The sequence below is a fragment of the Echiichthys vipera genome (genome assembly GCF_963691815.1).
Source record: "Echiichthys vipera genome assembly, chromosome: 21".
Taxonomy (NCBI): Eukaryota; Metazoa; Chordata; class Actinopteri; order Perciformes; family Trachinidae; genus Echiichthys; species Echiichthys vipera.
In genome coordinates this window covers 8264291-8281623 of record NC_139846.1, presented here as the reverse complement: position 1 = coordinate 8281623, position 17333 = coordinate 8264291, and the positions used below count along the sequence as shown (strand labels likewise).

The 17333-nt window shown below is 39.6% G+C and overlaps 1 protein-coding gene across 1 annotated transcript in view; it reads left to right on the top strand.

Annotated features, from left to right (window-relative positions):
- Window positions 1-17333, top strand: part of ralyl (RALY RNA binding protein like) — a 105397-nt gene that overhangs the window by 73590 nt on the left and 14474 nt on the right. The window contains exon 3 of the mRNA XM_083935742.1: window positions 12239-12314. Coding sequence (XP_083791868.1) covers window positions 12239-12314 — 76 coding nt within the window. The remainder of the gene's footprint in view (window positions 1-12238; window positions 12315-17333) is intronic.

The following is a 17333-nucleotide window of genomic DNA, read 5'->3' as shown; positions in this document are numbered from 1 at the left end:
ACGATTGAGAAATGAAGGTCTGTAAAGTGTCATGGTGAGAACACTAAAATAATAAACATCTCACTCTGTCTTTCTCCCAATGCAGGGATGTATGTATCCAAAAAAACATCACATTTTCACACATATTGGGCTAAAATATGTCTGTCAATGTCTCTTAGTCAGTAATTCCCTTTATTTCCTGTTTTAAATGAAATATATATGTCTTAAGCAGCATGATGTCTGAACAGCTCAAAAGATTTCTGCTGTAGGTTCAACGCTAAAGAGGCAAAAAGGGCCTATTTTTAGCGGTGAAGAAAGTCGATGGTGATAACCTGATTATCATCGTGATAGTTTCTCAGAGGAAACACTTGCTCTAAATATGTATGTGACAGCGAGGTGTTTGTTTTCATGCCTCGCCACCCGCCTCTAAGCTTCCCCGCTGTGCCATGTTCAGACGCTTGAATCGTCCGCTCTCTGTAAAGTGCATCTTTGTGGCCTCGTGTGAAACAGCTCGCTGGGTTTTACAGGTCACGCAGAGGGTTGTGATCTCAAACTGATGCCATGCCTTTATCTGTTCTGCCGGTCCCTGAAGGGGGACAGGGATTATGAGCTGATCCCCCTGTCGGACTTTGGTCCACGGAGCCTCAGAGAGGCACAAAGGCAGGGCGACAGAGGCACACTGGAGTATTTTCAGAGGCAGAGATGCTCCAGTTTTTTAATGGGATTTGCACTGAGATGTTGGAGTCGTATGTATTAAAATGAGTGGTGGGACACAATTTAATCTAATTAATTAGATGCTTTGTAATTAATTAATCACGATTAATGGCATATTAATATTTGACACGTAGCAACATCTTTTTATATATGAATATATTATAAAAAATAAAACAGTGGGAAAAAATGGAAAGAAAGAAAGACAAATGGAAATCTAACATTGCAAAAATATTTAGAATAATATCCTTGGCATAAAATTAACAGTTTAAGTTTAAGAGTGCTTTTTCTCCATGTTTTCAAAAAAACAGAAACAAAAATGATCCATCTAATAACAATCCCTCCTAGTAGCGCTGTCTGTTCTAACGTTAGCTGCAGCATGTTCAGCGTTGTCTATGCTAACATTAGCTGCAGCATGTTCAGTGTTGTCTGTGCTAACGTTAGCTGCAGCATGTTCAGCGTTGTCTGTGCTAACGTTAGCTGCAGCATGTTCAGCGTTGTCTGTGCTAACGTTAGCTGCAGCATGTTCAGTGTTGTCTGCGCTAACGTTAGCTGCAGAATGTTCAGCGTTGTCTGTGCTAACGTTAGCTGCAGCATGTTCAGCGTTGTCAGTGCTAACGTTAGCTGCAGCATGTTCAGGTGGAGCGTAGGCTGAAGAGCTCCGGTGGGAGGTGAATTTTTACACAGCTGTGCTCTTGTCCATGTTTCCACTTGGTCATTTCTAAAGCCCAGTTCATAACAAAGATTCGCTACGCAACTGTTTTCGAATGTCACAGGTGAAAGTTGCAGCGGCGTGAACTGACCCGTCTCGTTGTGAATCTAACGGCTGATGTCGTCAGCGATTCAACTTGTCAAATCTCCAGCAGCTGGTTTTAGAACATAACACACACGTCATCTGTTTCAACAGCCAATCAAGTCTGAGCAAAGGCCGCTGGTCAAGTCATTTAGAGACTGTCAACTGGTTGAAAAGGCCGTTATGAACGGAAGCTCAACAAGCGTGAGAGAGGGGTGGGAGGGTCGAGCAAGCAATACAATGAATAGGGACAGCGAGTGCAGTAATCCAGAACAAAGCTGTAAAATAGGGAAATAAAACGGTATTTTCTCTGTTTCATCTCTATAGAAATGCAGCTGTAGCAAGTATCTCACTGTCTGTGTCCTCATTTATATTTTATTATGCTACAAATTATTGCCAGCTAGCCAGCTAAAAAAGCTGAGAAGTCGGAGGTCAGAACAGAAGTACAGAGAGGCGTTGCTATGGAGATGTCTCGTCTCGTCGCATTGGTCTGAAAGGGCAGGTTTCAGAACGTTGCAGACCTGCACGCTACAAGTTGTGGCAAGTTTTAACTCGTTGCGAATCTTTGGTCTGAACTGAACTTTAGAACTCAAATGTTGCCACCGAACGCAGCAACAGCTCATCATCTTGCTTCTCATCGGTTTAATTTCTATCGCGTTGCCTTCTGTGGGTCAGTATTACGGGACGGGCGGAACTCGTGCAATGAGCGAAAGAGCAAAAATAAATTGTGATTAATTGCGTTATTTTTTTTTTTTTTCGGTAAAGTCCCAGTCCTAATTAAAGCCGATGTTTAGTGAATTCTGGGCTGTATCGTAGAGTGTAATGATAAAAGGTGGAGGGGATTTTGGAGGCACTAGTGGTTGTCTTACAACATAGAAGTAGAAATGACATGGCATTTATCTGCAAGTATTGTGATTATTGTAAAAAAAAAAATATATATATATATATTGTATATATTAATGACTAATTATCTGGATCGGATATCAGATGAATGAGGCCGATCCAGTCATTTCTTTTTTTATTAATATCATGCACAGTAAGTTAATGAAGCCATTGTTTGTTTGGGTTTGTTTGCTATTTTATATCACATTTTAGAATATCTGTTTGCGGTGCACTTTACATGGAAGTGTTATTTATTTATTTTTGCTCCTAATGTACACTTTGTTATTTGTTAAATAATGTTGCCTTCACTCACATGGCAAGGTATACGGTTCATTCATTCAACAGCAGGATCAGGTATCGTCCTACGCGCTCAGCCCAGGTATTGGTAGCGGATTAGATTGGAAATAAAATGGATCAGTGCATCTCTATTTCACATATGAAACCACATATCCTTGGGTTTTTTGACTACTGGTTGGACAAAACAAGCAATTTGAGGACGAGAGCTTGAGTGTTTGGTTTGGCAAAAAAAATCTTATTTGGAGTTCCCAAACATGAGGCTCTTATCTGTTATGTATTATTTTGCAATTAAACCTCATTTCAGGGTTTTGGGCAGATGGTCGGACAAAATAAACTACTTTTGAATACTTCACCTTGGGCTTTATGAACTTGTGATTGGCATGTGTGCACGCTCCTTCTCTTTCTCGCAGTATTTAATAGATTAATCATTTTCATTAATTGTAGTGTATGAGGTCTTATTCAGGAGCAGGAAGGCTTTTGTGAAGGTCTGTAACGCTGAATGGCATATTTGGTTATAATTCACTCTTTGGTTTGGGAGAAAATCTGTCAATTAAGTTGTCAGTCTTTACCTGCTGTGTCGTATTTGTCAGTCAATAAAATAAATAGGAGAAGAAAAGATGAAAGGCATATGCGTATGCATATGAGTTTTATGATGCCTATACTAGCCAAATCATGATGTGCAGCGTTTGGTAATAGATGTGGTAACTCTTGCATCTCAAACCACCTGCCTTCCTCACAGAACAGTCCAGCTTCAAAAGACGACCAACCTGAAGCTAAAGCAAAGACGAAGACAAAGTCCTGTCTCTTCTGCACTCCCTCATTAGTCTCTTTACATCTAGGTCTCACTTGTAAAAGAGAGTTTTAATCTCAATGGGACATCATAGTTAAATAAAGGTTAGATAAATAAATATCTCCTGCTGAGGAGCAATTTGCACGATTAGATAGTTTGGTCAATTAATTAAGACAATGGGGAGATTGTGGCAAGACTTCCCGTTCCATGAGGAGATGATCGACAGCTCCCTCTGCGTCCCGCTCTCTCTTGTTCTTTCCATTCCTTTAATGTTTATCTCATCAAATAGACAGTTGGTGTTTGCGAGGAGAGAAGAATGAAATGCAAGAATGCGCAAATATACCAAAATATTTGCTTGTTCTGACTTTCCAAATAGGAGGATTTGCTGCTGCTCTCTGTTCTATATTAATGTAAAATGAACCAAATTCATGGACTGCACTCACTGTTTTGAAGAAGAAACCTTGTGGAACTTAGCATTTGTCTTTTATAGATTCAGCATTAAAATTACTGAATAATAACTGAATAATCTAAAAAAAAAAAAACTAAAAAAAAGGAAAATAAGACTCAAGGTGTGGAGTTTACTGCTGGTGTGTGGTTATGAGCAGTGAAGCCAACTCTGAATTCTCAGCATGTAGTAAAGCTGAGAAATATGAATTATCATCCATTGCAGATTCACATGGTGCTAATAATAAAAGCTAGGTACTTAGACAGCCTTGTTTTCTTAGGGGGAGAAAAAGGGATGTTGGGAGCTCGTCGTGTGTGAAGCTTGTGTTTTGTTGTTTTATATGGCGCTCGGATGAATGGCTTGGAGTCTTAATTGTTTACTTATTCATGCAACACACGATATGTAACTCATGATGCAAAAAATGAACTAATATATGTTATATAAGTAATATAGTCACTGTGCCTCTAATGACACATTAGAGTAGGGGTGGATGATATGGGTAAAATACTCACAGAACAGTATATGATATATAGGGCTGCAACTAACAATTGTTGTCATCATTGATTAATCTGTTGACTATTCTCTTGATTAATCCATAAATCATTTTGGCTATAAAATGTCAGAAAATAATGGAAGAATGCTCATTTTAATGTCCAAGAGTGTCAATGTGACATATTTAAATGGATTGTTTTATCTGACCAACAGCCCACAACCTTAATATAATCAGTATATTATCATGCATGGCAAAGAAGAGCATTAAATCATCATATATGCAAAGTTGCAACAAGCAAAATATGTCATTTTTTCTTGCTCAGAAAAATAATTGAAGTGATGAATTGATTATTAAAATAATTGCAGGTTCATTTTCTGTTGGTGACCAATTGATAAATCCACTGATTATTCCAGCTCTAATTTAAATTGAATTCAATTATAATTGAAATCATGAAAGTGACATTATAATTCTTAACAGATTAAATAATCAGACAAGAATGTCCAGCAAATTAAACACCTGACCAATTACTTAATCAATTACCAGAGAGCAGTTAATTGTTGTAATTGTTAATTGCCTGTAACAATGCTTACTGGGGACTGGTATTGGTCCCATTTTATCAATACTGATACCAATATCAATACTCTTGGCTCATGTAGTGAATTTCTGAATTGTGCCTTAACTTTAATGCATAAGACTTTGATTTGTATACAAAAATTCTGAATTCAAACAGAAAGATGTAGCGAACCTGACCTTGCTTCCCCTTGAACTTTGATTCCTGGTTCTCCCGAAGCCCCCTTTTGATTTCTGGTCTTCAAAGGTTCCAAGAAGGAGCAGCTTTGATATGCAGAGCGCCTCTCTGTCTCCTCACCACTTTCTTTTTCCGTGTAATTATACAAAAGCTGCCCACAGTGTTGGCCTGTTATTGAGAGGTGGCAGTAAACAAGCTGTTTTTGCACTGGTGTTGAGAGGGAAAAGGTAAATGGCTTTTTCAGCTCGAAGGGACCTCGGTGTCTTGTGACTTTGATTGAGGGCTCTGCGGGCACATAAAAGTAAGAACAAGGCTAATGTCTGAGGCTGAAGTGGATGAAATGGGAAGTCTGATTCAGCACGGAGCAGAAAGATCCACTGTGAATGGCATATCTGATTGTAATTCACTGAGATTTTGGGGAAATCTGTTAATGAACCTGTGATGTATTGTGATGTGCAGTGTTGGGCAAGTCCTTCGTCTCAGACCACCTGCCTTCCTCAAAACCGATCCAGCTTCACAATTTAGCGAGGAGTTTGTGTCAAAGCTGACCAACCTGAACCTAGAGCCGAGACGATTTTCCCACACCCCTACCTGTCCCTTCTGCACGTCCATCACATGCTTGATTCAGCTCCTTCACTTCCTTCTTGTCTCTCTCTACTTACGTCTTGCCTGCTGAGGAGCAATTTGCATGATTAGATACTTTGTTCTATTAATTAACACATTGGGGAGATTGTCGCCCGACGTTCTCGTTCCACGTGGTGATCGACAGCTCCCTCTGAGTCCCGCTTTCTCTTTCTCTCAGCCTTTAATGTTTATCTCATCAAATAGACAGACTGCGTTCGAGAGGAGAGAATAATGTAATGAAAGAACAGGCAAAGTGAAAAAAAGACGAATGTGTTGTAGAGCTATCAGTTCTGGTCTTAGGGGAATTTCCACCTGTTTTTTGGAAAAGAAAACACGTCCCTCGTTAAATGAAGGCCCTCGCTGATGCGTCTGAAAGAGAGTTTATCACAGTCAATCACCTGATTGCCATGCATGACTTAAAATTTGACACCCAAGCTTTTTCGTATTCAGGAGGGAAACTTGTACTTTGATGGCAACAGGATGTTTTAAGTTTGCAAGACTACCTTTATAAATTAAATATAACAGGTTTCATGCCTTTGACATGGCTGCTTCACTATGACGACGATTGAGTTACGCCATGACCATCACTTTTATACATCGTAATTGTTTCAAATTAGTGTCTTATAATGCATGATTTTTCCATCAGTTCCTCACATCGAAATACTACAATATCCATGAGCCTTAGCCACTGCTGTCTTTGCCGCTACTATGGAAAAGTAGCCAGTCAAAAGTGCGAGTGAATTCGGAAAACTTCAATGCAGAACTTGGAACCAAAAACAAATGTGATTTTTGCCAAATAAATCCGATTGATCTGGATTAAGTTGATTTAAACTATAAATTGTTTTTAGAGTTTGTAGCCCTTCTAGGCACTAAACTAAAATATCTCAACATCTACTGGATTGACTGGAAATAAATATAGTGCAGACATTCATGGTTTCCAGATGACGTACCCTAATGACCTTGGTGATACCCTAACTTCTCATTAAACGCTGTCAGCAGGTCAGATTTTTAATTTGTTTAATACTTTGGATTATGAGCAAAATACATGCAGAACATTAACATTTGGAATCCTGGAGCCCCAAAATATCTTGAAAGCCCATTTACTCATGTATTTATTCCATATTGATACAGAAGTATCTAAAAAAGATATATATTATCAAAGTATGTTCTCAAACATATCTTGTCAAAAAAACCAAACCAACTTTACTATAACAGATAATCAGCTTAAGGAAAAGCCTTAATCCCAACATATTTATTTACAGTCTCTGTATGAGGCCCCAGACATATTTATGGTCGCGCATCAAAATTGTTTATTTTTTTTCAATTATATATTCTGTGCTGCACCACAGCAGGTGTCCAAACAGGTCATTTGTAGCAGCAGTTTCTGCGTTTTCTGTAGCTGTAATGGACTTGGACTTGTAAATTACTGCTTTTGGTGTGTTTTCAGCTGTATAGTTCGTGCCATTTAGTGTAATTTTGGTCTAAAGAACTCACACTAAATGTCTACTCTAGATGTAAACGGTATTGTAATGTTTTATCTTGATTATGAATGACTACATTGATGGTCGTGGCTTGCCACATTTGAAAGAAAAGCTTGTGCAAAACAAGCTATTGAAAGAAGATTTAAATGTTTGGTATTATTCCAATAGCATAGAGTTATAGCTAACATCAATGTCTTACAAAATAGCTTTTCAGAATTCTGCCCCATTTCCAACCTATGCCCAAACTAATACAAAGAGGTTATTTGGCTGATGTGATACAATCTATTGGTTTACTGAAGCCTGAAGCCTCAGGTTAATAGCTGGTTTTCCCTCCTATGTTTGTGAAAGTTAGATAAAATGTTGACTGTAGAAACTGACCGAGAGAGCTCTAGCAGGAGGAGATGGTTTGGTGGTTGCTCCAGTACTTTATTCATATTCTTCCAGGAATATAGGCTTCTTCCTGTGCCCTGCGTTCTCACAAGGCCCTCTCCTTATGTTTTTGGCGCCCTGTTGATTTTCACAGGAGTATTTTCTCATCCGAGTGATTCCCCTGCAATATGTTTGCCATATGGCTGAGTTTACAGCCTTGATTTATTCAAAGCATCGAGTTCCATTGCTCGGCTGCTATTCATCCCTTGCTAATGAAAGGAGGGCAGGAATAAGACTTGCAAAGCTTTCGTTGTCGGCACAGGTGTCGAATAGAAAAGGCCCCACAGGTGATGCTCGGCACTGAAACGTCTCATAATGAGCTTCCTCTGTGCGCACAGGGACACAGGAAGAAGTATGGGACATGAGAGAGTGACAGATAGTGAGATGGGGTTAGACGCAGTCTTATGCAAGGGGAAAAGAAGGTGAGGAAAGTGAGGGGAATGAAGATAGAGAAAGAGATGCTGAGGGATCGGATAAGGCCGAGGGCAGAAGAGGAAGCATGAGCAAGAGTAGTCTGAGGGAGACAGAGATGTAAGGCAACAAATGAGGCTGATAAAACACATGGGCAGATTGCTGAGGGGAGTCACGGATCCTAGTTTTCTTGACAGAGGAACACAGGTCTGTCCTGAGTGATTACTCACGCTCTGTGCCTTTGTCTTTCCACTGCAATTTACCTCCAGTACCTTTTCTCCCCCTATTCCTCAGCCAATAACAGTGTTACCTTAAATATTTATTCTGGGTTATGTTTGTTTCAGTATCTATAGATACACAGACACCGTCCCTCTCTCTGAGAGATAGAAAAGTCAAGCTGGGAGTCATGCTCAAACATGTCTATGAATAATTTCACGGCTCCAAATTTCAGATTGCATCGTGTGTTCACACAGCTGCAAGGTCGAGACCTTTTTGTTTTAGTGGCTGCCCAGGCAGAGCAGCAGACCTTAAAAAGCCCTGTCGTTCAGCACCACAGACAGCTCCGCCCCAACCCTGTCTGACCGAGCTACAGATTGAGCAAGCAGACAAACCAATGGTACCAACCAATGAGAAAGAGGAGAATAGCTGAATAAAGCAGACAGTTTGGACCCTGACCCTGGGAGCATCTAATTTCATACCTAACTCAGTCCTTAGGTGCAAAGTGTTCTGCTTAAAGCTGCATCAAAGATAAACCTTTAACAGCATGTCTGCAATTCCTACCCTTTTCACACAACTGTAAGGATGATAATACGGAAACATGTCACCCCTGCTCATTGAATCCAATCTAAAGTGGTGTGAAACCATTTTTGAAAGGGTCTCTGGAAAAAGGTGCCTTAGTACTAAAGCTTCTGCTATTCATTATTATGTTCAACAATGGTTTGGGGTTTTTTACAAATTGAAAGTACTATTAGTGAGTAAAGTAAATTAGTGCTGAAAAATGAACACAAGCAGAAATTCCAATTCCAATTCAGCGTTCAGTCTGCAACATTTGTTTAATCATATTCACTGAAACCAAAACTATGCTTCGATAGAACAACATAAATAATTTGTTTTTAGAAAAAAAAAAAAAAAAATGTGCCTTTAAGCCCATATAATTTTGTCCACTCAGCACAGAGTTGACTCTAAGGCACAGTTCATTCCCACCCCACAGATTCCCCCTCTCTTCTCGCGCATGTTACGATATCATAGGCACACGCCTGAAGCTAGACAAAATAGCAAGGATTTGGCTCAGCAGAGAACTGTTTGTACCTTAACACCATTGTCTGTGACCAGAAAAGAAGATGTGGGGTCATGTTTTATTAGAATGTCCCTCATATTTAGCTGGATTGATGTGGGCTAATTAATAGGTTGATCTTCCTCTCTAAGTGAACCTTCAGGTTAATGAGCAAAATCATAATTATCTCCAAATCAGCAGCATCTTGCTGTATCCCAACATGCACACACAAACACCCAAACACACTTATACACTCATTTGGTCATGCAGCTCAGTCTGTGTTTTAGCATGTCTAAGTAGGTAGTGTACAAACAGACCAGCGTTTAATCCTATTTCTCATGAGAGCAGCCACTGCGAGAAGGAGGCACAAGTTTGCCCAAAGCTTATTTTCAGTGCAGTTCCACTCCTGTGGATTGGGGCATTGCCACTTGTTTGGTATTTGGAGGGTACGGCGGAGGGGCGGATGCATAAATTATTTAAGCAAATCTTTAGTGCTGGAAGGAACAAAGTGATCATGAGGATATGGCTGCATGCAAAATACAGCAATTTGTCTGAAAGTTCCTTTTAAGTGATCTGTGTAAGGACCCATGAGACACTGAGCTGAAGCTAGGTTTGTGTTTCTTCTCTCAAGGGCACCTTTTAGGTATACTGTTCTCCCTGTCTGTGAAATGGCCCTTCTGAGCATCTCTCTGCATGCAGATGCTTGCGAAAGGTCGTGTGATATCAAAAACACTCATAACAAAGCAGATGATGGGATTCTGCTGCCTTTGGTCAAGAATATTTAACACTTCAAGTGATCCATATTCTTCATATCCCCCGTACCGTTCATTCATATTTTTTTAGGATGTTTGCATAACCAAGAGCTGACCTTGGATAAGGGTTTGAATGCTACTAAAGCTTAACGTGTCATGCTTCTGCACCATTATCGACTTAAGTTCATGAATATAGCATCATCCATAAACTTTCCCTCATCTTTTTGAGTGTTTGGCTTTGGATCGGGTGCTAGTTTTGACCCACTGGCTTCTCTCCCGAAAGCCACTCAGACTGTTCACAAAGCACAAGGACCTTGCAACACCCTTGGCAATGCACAGATAGCGATTTGAAAAAATTCCATATCACTTGACTGGCTCGGTCACAAAACTCTACACCTGATGGTAGAATTTTTTTTTTATGCACAAAGAACTAACAGCAGGCTATAAATCAAAGCTCCCAGAACATCCGGCTTTTGTTGGAGTTTCTTTGTATGTGTGGTTTTTTTGTCATTGTTTTTGTGTTCAAGGATTCTCTCCTGCCTCGCAACAGGAATTTCATTTTGTAATCTTTCCAGTGCACGGTAGCAAGGTCTCCGGTCTTACCTCAGGAAATTGACTCCTACAGTAAACCTCTACATTTAATGTGTGTCCTACAGTACTGCAGCTTTTGTGTGTGGCATATTTAAATGTCTCATAAAAAGCTCATTTTTTTTGCAGGAGAAATAGAACTGAGCTTCCACGGAGCTTGAATTCATATTTTACTCTCTTTTAATTTGAAGTGGTACTTTAATGCTCCCATGTGATCACGGAGGAGCATCACTACCATCATTAGCCGTCACTCTGCTTGAAGAAAGGAAGTTCTGTCAGTTCCATTGACTCAGGTCTCTGCTTTTAGATTAGGTTACACTGCAGCGTAGGTTGTGTTGATATGCATCGACTAAAGCCCCATAGTACCCTTCATACTGCAGGGTAGTAGTTCATAGAATCACATAGTAACACTTTACTTTAAGTCACTTATTCTGCATCAATAAGCAATATACACATTTAGAGAATAGCTTAACACTAGACGTGTGTTGTAAGCAGATAAAGACATTTTAACCGTTGATCTAAGTGTATGACAACCCTTTTCCTATGAACCAACTGTTATAATTCATCATATTCTTTACACCAGAGCTGAAATTGTATTCAGTGATATGTTATTATAGACATTAACAAATCCTTCCAGCATGTTTATAAAACATTTACAAACTGCTAATTACTCTTAAAGACAAATTTAACATGAAGGTTCATTCTGGACCTCCAAAATACTTTATTATTTTATTTTATTCGTGCTTATTTAGTTTTTATTTTATAGTCTTTTTGCTGTCCTCTTACCTTGTCATCTGTTACTGTCTTTTGTTTTTGTTCATCTGTCGTTTTAACTGTAAATTGAAGCGTCCTACTCTTTATCTCGCCCTGTTGATGTGAATATACTGTATGTGTGGATTTCTATGTGCTTTTCTCTTTGCTTTGCCTGTCAAAGCACTTTGTACATGTCTGTTTTTAAAGGTGCTATACATTTTTTTAATGCAGAAATAATTCACATTTGAGACCACTTAATATGTGTAATATTATATTGTATCTTAGCAGATAAAAACTGTAAGGATTTGAATTGTATTAGCCACTGAATACCTAATTTGGAAATTTAACCATTGCTGCCTTTATAGCACTAAAATATATTTTACCTTGAAAATCATCTGAATTTTATGTTTTAACTTTGGTTCATGAATACAGATTACAATAGTGTTCAATATTTAAAAATCTGTAGTGAAGAATTCAATTAGTCTTTTTTGAATAAAAAAAACAAAATTCAAGTCAATGAGATCAAGTTATTCAAACTTGATAAAAGTCTAATGATTTTGTGTTTTCTTTGCTTCCATAATATTGCCAGGCTTCACATTATAGTCTTTACAAATTCATTAACAAACACTTAAAGATGTCTATGCTCTTACAAGTACGATACATATAGTTCTTATTATAACCCATGTATTACTGCTTGTAAATGCTAAATTAAGTGTAAGCAGTAGATCTTTGTTCATATAAAGATCACTGTAAAGCAGGACTGACAGATTTGTCTTTGTGTTTTTGCAGACATAAACATGGCTGGAGAACCAAAGCCCTACAGGCCCAAAGCGGGCTCCAAACGGCCGCTGTCGGCAGTTTATAGGTAAGCTTCGCCCTCCTGACAACATACACCTTCACACGCAAAGGTGCGTCCATAAATATTAACCATCTTTCACATGCTTGCTGCTCCCGCTGAGTGTGGAGTTGCATTTTGAATGCAAGGATTCTATTATGTTCTTTTTTGTTTGTTTGTTTTTCTACTTTGAATTTCTAATTGAGTTTTTAATGCTCTCCATATTTCTCAGCCTTGACTGGAGTTTGTTCGGTACAGGCCTGTAAAGCTCAAAGGAGATGCTGTATAAGCTTCATTAAGCATGACCCTGATTTTCTGCCCCGTACACATCTCCTGGCCGCAACTGATCAAAGCTGTGCTTGTTTACTGCAGTCTAATGTGACAGAGCGCAGATACTTCTTTTGTGTACTTCGATCTACATCGATTGGCAAAGTTTGTATCGCCACCCATTTACTCCTTTCTGATTTGTTAATTTGTTGCATTGCACATCTTATTTTACTAATTTATTAGTTTGTGCATTGTTATTATAAACCCTCATTTGCATTCGTAACTGCTGCTGAAAACAGCCAGGATGTAATATGGTAATTATGGAACAGGAAGAGGAGAGGCAAAAACCAACACTAAACCACTCTAAATTGAAATAGTAATGCATTAATCTTAATTAAAATTCATCTGGGAAAAGCAGCATTTCAAAACAGCTCCTTTTTCCACTCTCTATATATTTACAGTAGTTTCTCTCCTTGAATTATAAATTAGTTGCCATCCTAAGCGTGCACTTAACATTGATTTTCATCTCCAGGGGTCTAAGAAAACAATTTTCTTCCATTCGCCAATGTAGGTACTTTGGGTTTAATTGGATCAATAGTGACTATCAAATGAAATATTTGATAAGGAAAATTAATAAAGAAAAGTTACTAAAAATTAATAACTTCAATTTATTAAAAACGTCACACGGAGAACCAATCAAATATAGTGCCTTGACTCACGTTCAGATTATGAGATTGAGTATTCTCAATAAACTTACCGTTAATCAAGGAAATATTAGTTATCACCAATAATTATCAAAGATAATAATAAAAATGACTCTAGTCAAACCAGAGTTCCTCGGGGCACCACCGTCATAGACGGAGTGATAACTAATATTAAAGTCTCATAAAAATATATTAAACTACTAATTAAGGGTTAAACACCGATAAATATAATAGTTTAATTAGTTGAAGGATTTAAGAAGTTCTTTTCTTAGTAGAAGCTGGCTCATTCATCTTTGTGTAATATTAAATAATCAGACATATGGTAAACACAAACATTTATTAACAAATTAATAAATGCAACAAACAAAACACAATAAACTAACTAAAGCTAACAACAAACGTATGTTTGTGTGTATGTGTGTGTGTGTGCGTGTGTGTGTGTGTGTGAGAGAGAGAGAGACAAAGAGAAGAAGTTGGGGCTCAGAGAAGGTGTGAACATTCTCTTTGTTACACAAGGCCGGAAGCCTGATCTCTCAGTTCTTATGACAAAGTTGAAATGGTATCTAATCGTCCATAATGTCCTATAACATGTAGTAATGCCCAGTTGGTGATTAGTTACCGGTCCATGAGATGGGAGATGTTGCGCATTGCTTGATGCCAGCGGCTGGGTGAAGAAAGGAAGCTTCGTGGTGAAGAGGTTCTTGTCTTATTTGTGGCTCTTAGGCAAAAGAGGATTCGGATCGTCTGTGCTGTGCTCAGTAGAGGATAACCGGTTGGTTAACCTTCGTGGTGATCCCACGCCATAGGCCAGGTCCAGGGCCGAGGGGACAGCTGGAAGCTGGTCTCCTGGAGTTCCGGGAGCAAGATCCAGTAGAAAGAGTCAGTAGAAAAGAGTCAGTAGAAAGAGAGCGAGAGATTGTGTGCTTCACTTTATATAGGACCGGATGATGTCATCACCTAGGGGTCAATTCAGCCAATGAACAGTTTGGGTGCCTTGGAGGATTCACACCTGGGTGTGACCTGTTGTGGGGGTGAAGGCATTTTGAGGTCTTTGTCCCAGTAGGCTGTGGGTTCTACGTTTAATCAAACTGACAGTTCGAGTTAATCCAGAAAATGAACAATCATCTTTGGGCGCCGGTTGCACCTACATATCCCCCCGATGTCCTTGAGACTGCACCCGATGTGCGGTTTTAAGGGCATCTTTCACAGTCCATAGATGTACAGAGTTCATTTGTCAGTTCATTTAGTGGTTGCAACGTTTTGGGCAGTTATTTCACCAACTGGGAATTGGCTAAACACTACTATTATCTCGACTAGGCAAGAACAAAAGCTACAAAACTAAATCTAAACATGACAATGGCACTATACGAAATACATAATAAACATTGTTTCTCAGCTACTCTTCAGGTTAGTGAGAACAGAAGTGTTAGTTATGTAAATGACTTGGGGTGAGATACAGATGAGATGCAGCTGTCAGTTGCATGAGGACAGTTGTATGATTGGTGTGTCAATCCAAGATGTGTCCTAAACTAGTGTTTACCAGTGAGCTTATTACAAAATACAAGGAGTTGATCCAAAAGTATTTGCAAAGTTTGTACAAGGTGTTAAGTCCAATTACAATTTGGGTCTTATTGAATTTGCTGCGGCTGCTAACAAATCAAAGTTTACCAATTTAACTGTGAGAAAAGTAAGGCTGCTGAGATTGCATTAATCTTACTATCAGTGCAGAAGGACTGTTACCTACAAAACCGAGAGGAGCGGACTCTGGAGCTCTGTTGTTTGAAGTTCTTCTTAACTCGTGGCTCAGGGCTGTAACGCTGCCTGTAGCCGTGTACAGAAAGACACTCAGAGGCGCTGTCACTGTCGGGTTCTGAACTGCGGTCAGAGATGCTGTGGTCATCATCTGAGCAGTGGTTTGGCAGGTCATTATGCTGGGCCAGGATCTCAGAGTATGGCCTTCTACAGCTCCTGCTCTGGGCATGACTATCCCGTGGCAGCTGGCGGACATGGCGTTTACGCTCTGCGTCCCTATGCTGTGTTTTGTCCCCCCCTTTCGATCTGTTCTGAGGATGGGGTTCTGAGACAGAAGGTCTGTGTGACCTCACGGTGTTTGAGCTGCTGGAAGCAGATGTTGTTTCCCTTGCTTTGCAATTGACAACAGTTTCCCAAGCCACCTGTGCTATTTTCCTAACCTCGTTAAGAGAGAGGTTATCTTTTCTTGTCTCAAGAATAACGTGTGTACGTATACAAGGATGAAGATTCTGCAAGTACAGGGACTTAAAGGTTGGGTTCTCTTCTAAGCCTGGTGCATTCCTTCCTTGGAAGTATACGTGTCTCAAACGTCTGTAATAGTCTCTGGGACTCTCTTGACGGGAATGTTTTATTTGACTAGCTGCAACCAAAGAAGAGATTTCGTCTGCAGTAGAAGCAAATTCTTCTGTCAGTGCATGACGGAGCTCATTGTAGTCATTTCTGACTCTGGCAGGTTGAGACTGTATAACTTTGCGGACAGCTTTTGAGCTGGTTTTCCACACAAGTTTAACTTTCTCTCTCTGTGTTGCATTGGGCAGGTCAATTAGATTTTGATCTAATTCCCTAAAATGGTCCTCAATGTTATGATCGCAGTTGTCTGGATCAAACACGTCCATATCTTTAACTAGAAGCTCAAGCTCTTCAAGGCGGGGACGTTGTGAGGTCACCGTTTGTGAGGGCAAGACTATGCTAGCTCTGTCATCACTTTCAAAGTGATGCAGTGAGGAGGGAGAGCAGGACTGAACTTCCCGGGTCAGCTCTGGAGAGGGCGTTAATCTCTCATTGAGGGAGGAATTTGAATTTGAAAAGCCAGAATCAGCAAGGCTGAACGACTTTGGTGGGGCAAGAGCTTCACATCTAAGCCCTAACAATTCCTTTTTGTGGGAGAAGAGCTGTGACTCTGCTGAGTGCAAATCTTCTAAATAACGCAGGACTTTGTGATTTGCTATCTGAACTTCACTAATGAGATTAGCATTTTGAGCTTTAAGGGATTCTATCTCCTTTTCTAATGCTGTTTTGCTCTGACAGACAATGTTAATTTGCCGGTGAAAGTTCAGGAGCAAACATCTCAACACTGACCCTTTAGATGTGTCGCTGAGAAGGGAGTCTATTTCTTTACTGCACTCACTTAAATTCAATGTGTTAATGAACTCAGGGTAGCCAGGTTTAAGGCCCTGTGCTAGGGAAGAAATGAAATTCTCTACACTTGGGTTCTCCATTGTGTTAAAATGGAAGGTGAGATAAAAACTTGTTGTCTAGTACAACAATGCAATTGTTTTGGCTCTGGTGTTGCTTGGCAGACACCTTGTGATGTAAATTGGGTAGTACACTAGCCTAAAACAACAGTTCCTCTGATCTACACTTTGTGGGTAGCTTGCTTCCTGCACGGGGAGGGGCAACTACAGCACCATGTGGTTCTGGGACCAGAATTTACACTAACTGAGATGCGGGGCAGTCAGTCAGGGAATAATATCTATAAAGTACTACTCAAGCTGAGACACGTGGAAGAAACAGCTGGGCATGTAACTTTATTTCACAGGGGCTGGTAGCACACTGTGGCTCTATCTATCTCCACTCAGGTTGAAATGCAAGGCAGTTCCAACAGTTCAAACTCTCGGGTTCATAGGGCCGGGGGCACGCTATGAGTTAAGGGGAAGGAGCACTTAATTTAGCAACAACTTATGACAAGACTCATTAGATTGCATTGAATATGTGATATTCAAATGCAAAACCAAACTTCAATAGCTAGCAGCAATAGCAAAATCTTAAGGGTAACTATCAGGCTTACAGAGGTTATCAATATTCTCAAATCACTTTAGCTAAATTTGGAATTAATCAAATAACACCACTTTGTACTTGTTTGTAAGTACAGCTGGATGTCTACTCCTGTGGAAGACAAGTGGGGTTAAATGGAACGACTTTTGGAAAATTTTGGATGAAAAATCCAAAAATTGTAAAATGTCCAAAAATATGACGAATATTAATATCACACAATTATGAATTATTGCCAAGCCAACATAACTAAGCCTCACACGGGGCACCAATG